Source organism: Echinops telfairi, unplaced genomic scaffold, assembly GCF_000313985.2.
Source record: "Echinops telfairi isolate 266 unplaced genomic scaffold, ASM31398v2 ScPeMD7_7457;HRSCAF=8495, whole genome shotgun sequence".
NCBI classification, from domain to species: domain Eukaryota; kingdom Metazoa; phylum Chordata; class Mammalia; order Afrosoricida; family Tenrecidae; genus Echinops; species Echinops telfairi.
In genome coordinates this window covers 17692002-17693889 of record NW_022111357.1, presented here as the reverse complement: position 1 = coordinate 17693889, position 1888 = coordinate 17692002, and the positions used below count along the sequence as shown (strand labels likewise).

General features: G+C 52.0%; 1 protein-coding gene across 1 annotated transcript in view; it reads right to left on the bottom strand.

Annotated features, from left to right (window-relative positions):
• Positions 1-1888, bottom strand: part of WASF2 (WASP family member 2) — a 59111-nt gene that overhangs the window by 4997 nt on the left and 52226 nt on the right. The window contains exon 9 of the mRNA XM_045298918.1: positions 4-71. Within this exon, the coding sequence (XP_045154853.1) occupies positions 4-71 (68 nt within the window). The remainder of the gene's footprint in view (positions 1-3; positions 72-1888) is intronic.

Genomic DNA, 1888 nt, shown 5'->3' with positions numbered 1-1888 from the left:
GGCTTGGGCTGACCACACTGGATCTTTTGAGTCCAGTCAAGCCAGAGCCCCTTTGGTTGTCTGTGGAGTAACTGAAAAACAAAGAGAAAAAGACCCTCCATTACTACAAGGATGCAAACCCCGACCTGGGCAGCTGCACAGTGCCGTCCTGTGTCGTGCTTGCCAGAGGACGACACCAGAGCGCGCACCAACACTCCTCGCGGCACGTCACTCACAATACTTGGTAATGCTGTTGACTCACACAACAGGCTATAATACAGTGTACACACAGCTTTTATGTTAATGGGAAAACCCAATATTGCTGTGACTTGCTTTATGGCTGACACTGGCTTTGCTGCCATGGTCTGGGACAGACTCAGCACTACCTGGGAGGTAGGCCTGTGCACAGACTTCTCCGAGCATGAGCTCACCCTGGGGGTGGGGTGGGGTGGGTGGGGGTGGGGTGGGGTGGGTGGGGGCGGGGCGGGGGCTATCCCACTTCCCTCTGGTTCTAATAAAAAGAAAAAGCTGGCCATCATCTGAATAGACAACCCAGTAAGGTAACATACCCTCCATTGGCAGAGACTGAAGAGAAGCTGCCTGGAAGGTACGGACCTGGGACTTCCCTCTCAGGTCAAGGCTAGCTGCGATCTCCGCTTGGTTATCCAAGGCAGGCACTCCTCTCATGAGCCCCCCACCCCTCAGTGGCCCTTCTACCCGTGGGTGGCAGCTTCATCTGAAGCCAACACTAAGGAAGCACACTGGAGTACGAACACAGCCACCACCCACCACTGGGCGGGCACTGCTCTCCAGGCTGTGAAAGTGCAGAAGCCCCAGTGAGGTCGGGAAGCCATCCTGACCAAACCTTAGTGGGGACAGAGGTGGAGGGGCACACCTCAGTTCGTGTGGAAGAACCTGAGCTCAGCGGAGATGGAAACTGAGCAGGTTCACCACACTCCTGAGCTGGTGTGAAAGAGGCTGAGGACCTGGGATCAGATATGCCTGACTGCAGCTGCAAGATCGCAGACCACCGAAGAACCCGAGGGGTTGTTTCTCCTCCCTGTTGTACTAACAGCTACTCAGAAAAGTATCCATCCTGGAATTTTCAGACTTTCAAGCCATAGCCAAGGACTGGGCGGGTTGGAGTGGGAAGGGATGAAGGTTCTCAACATAATCAGCCTCTAATTAAACAGCATCCAAAGAGAAAAGCCCACAGCCTTTAAAGCTCTCGCTTGTCGACACCAGAAAGGGACAAAAAGAACAATGAGGCCAACTGTGGGACCTGGACAGTCGTCAGCCCCCTCCGCAGGCACATCAGCTCAACCTGCCCCTCTCTGCCAGGGCTGCTGACCTCTACAAACAACGGGCAGGTGACACTTCAGCCGCCACCAGGTGGCTGTCTGCTAGGGCCCTAGGTACTGCACAAGGTGTCTTCTAAATCTTTAATGGGCAGCAGGTTTTATCACTTCAAGTTAGGTTAAAGCTAACTAAAAAAAGTAAGGTAAGTAGGTAGCTCAGTTCAGGAGGGGCAGAAGAGCCAGTGGTTACCAACACAGGCTTGCTTTCTAATCATGGTTCTGGCTCTCATTGGCTGTGTGACCTTAGGTGACTTCTCTACTCATCTGCAACATGCGGCTAACAGTATCTATACCTCAAGAGCACTGAACCCTACTGACAGAAGACAAGGCAAGTTGTAAGAGGACATTACGAGCAACCTACATAAAGACAGCAACAGGTCATTAAAAAGGAAAAGAAAGAGAGGAAAGGGGGGGAGCGGGGAGGGAGGGGAAAAATGAGGACCTAATGTCGGGGGTTTAAATGAGAGAAAATGTTTTGAGAAATGATGTACAAATACGCTTTACACAATTGATGTGTGTATGGATTGGGATAACAGTTGTATGAGCCCCTA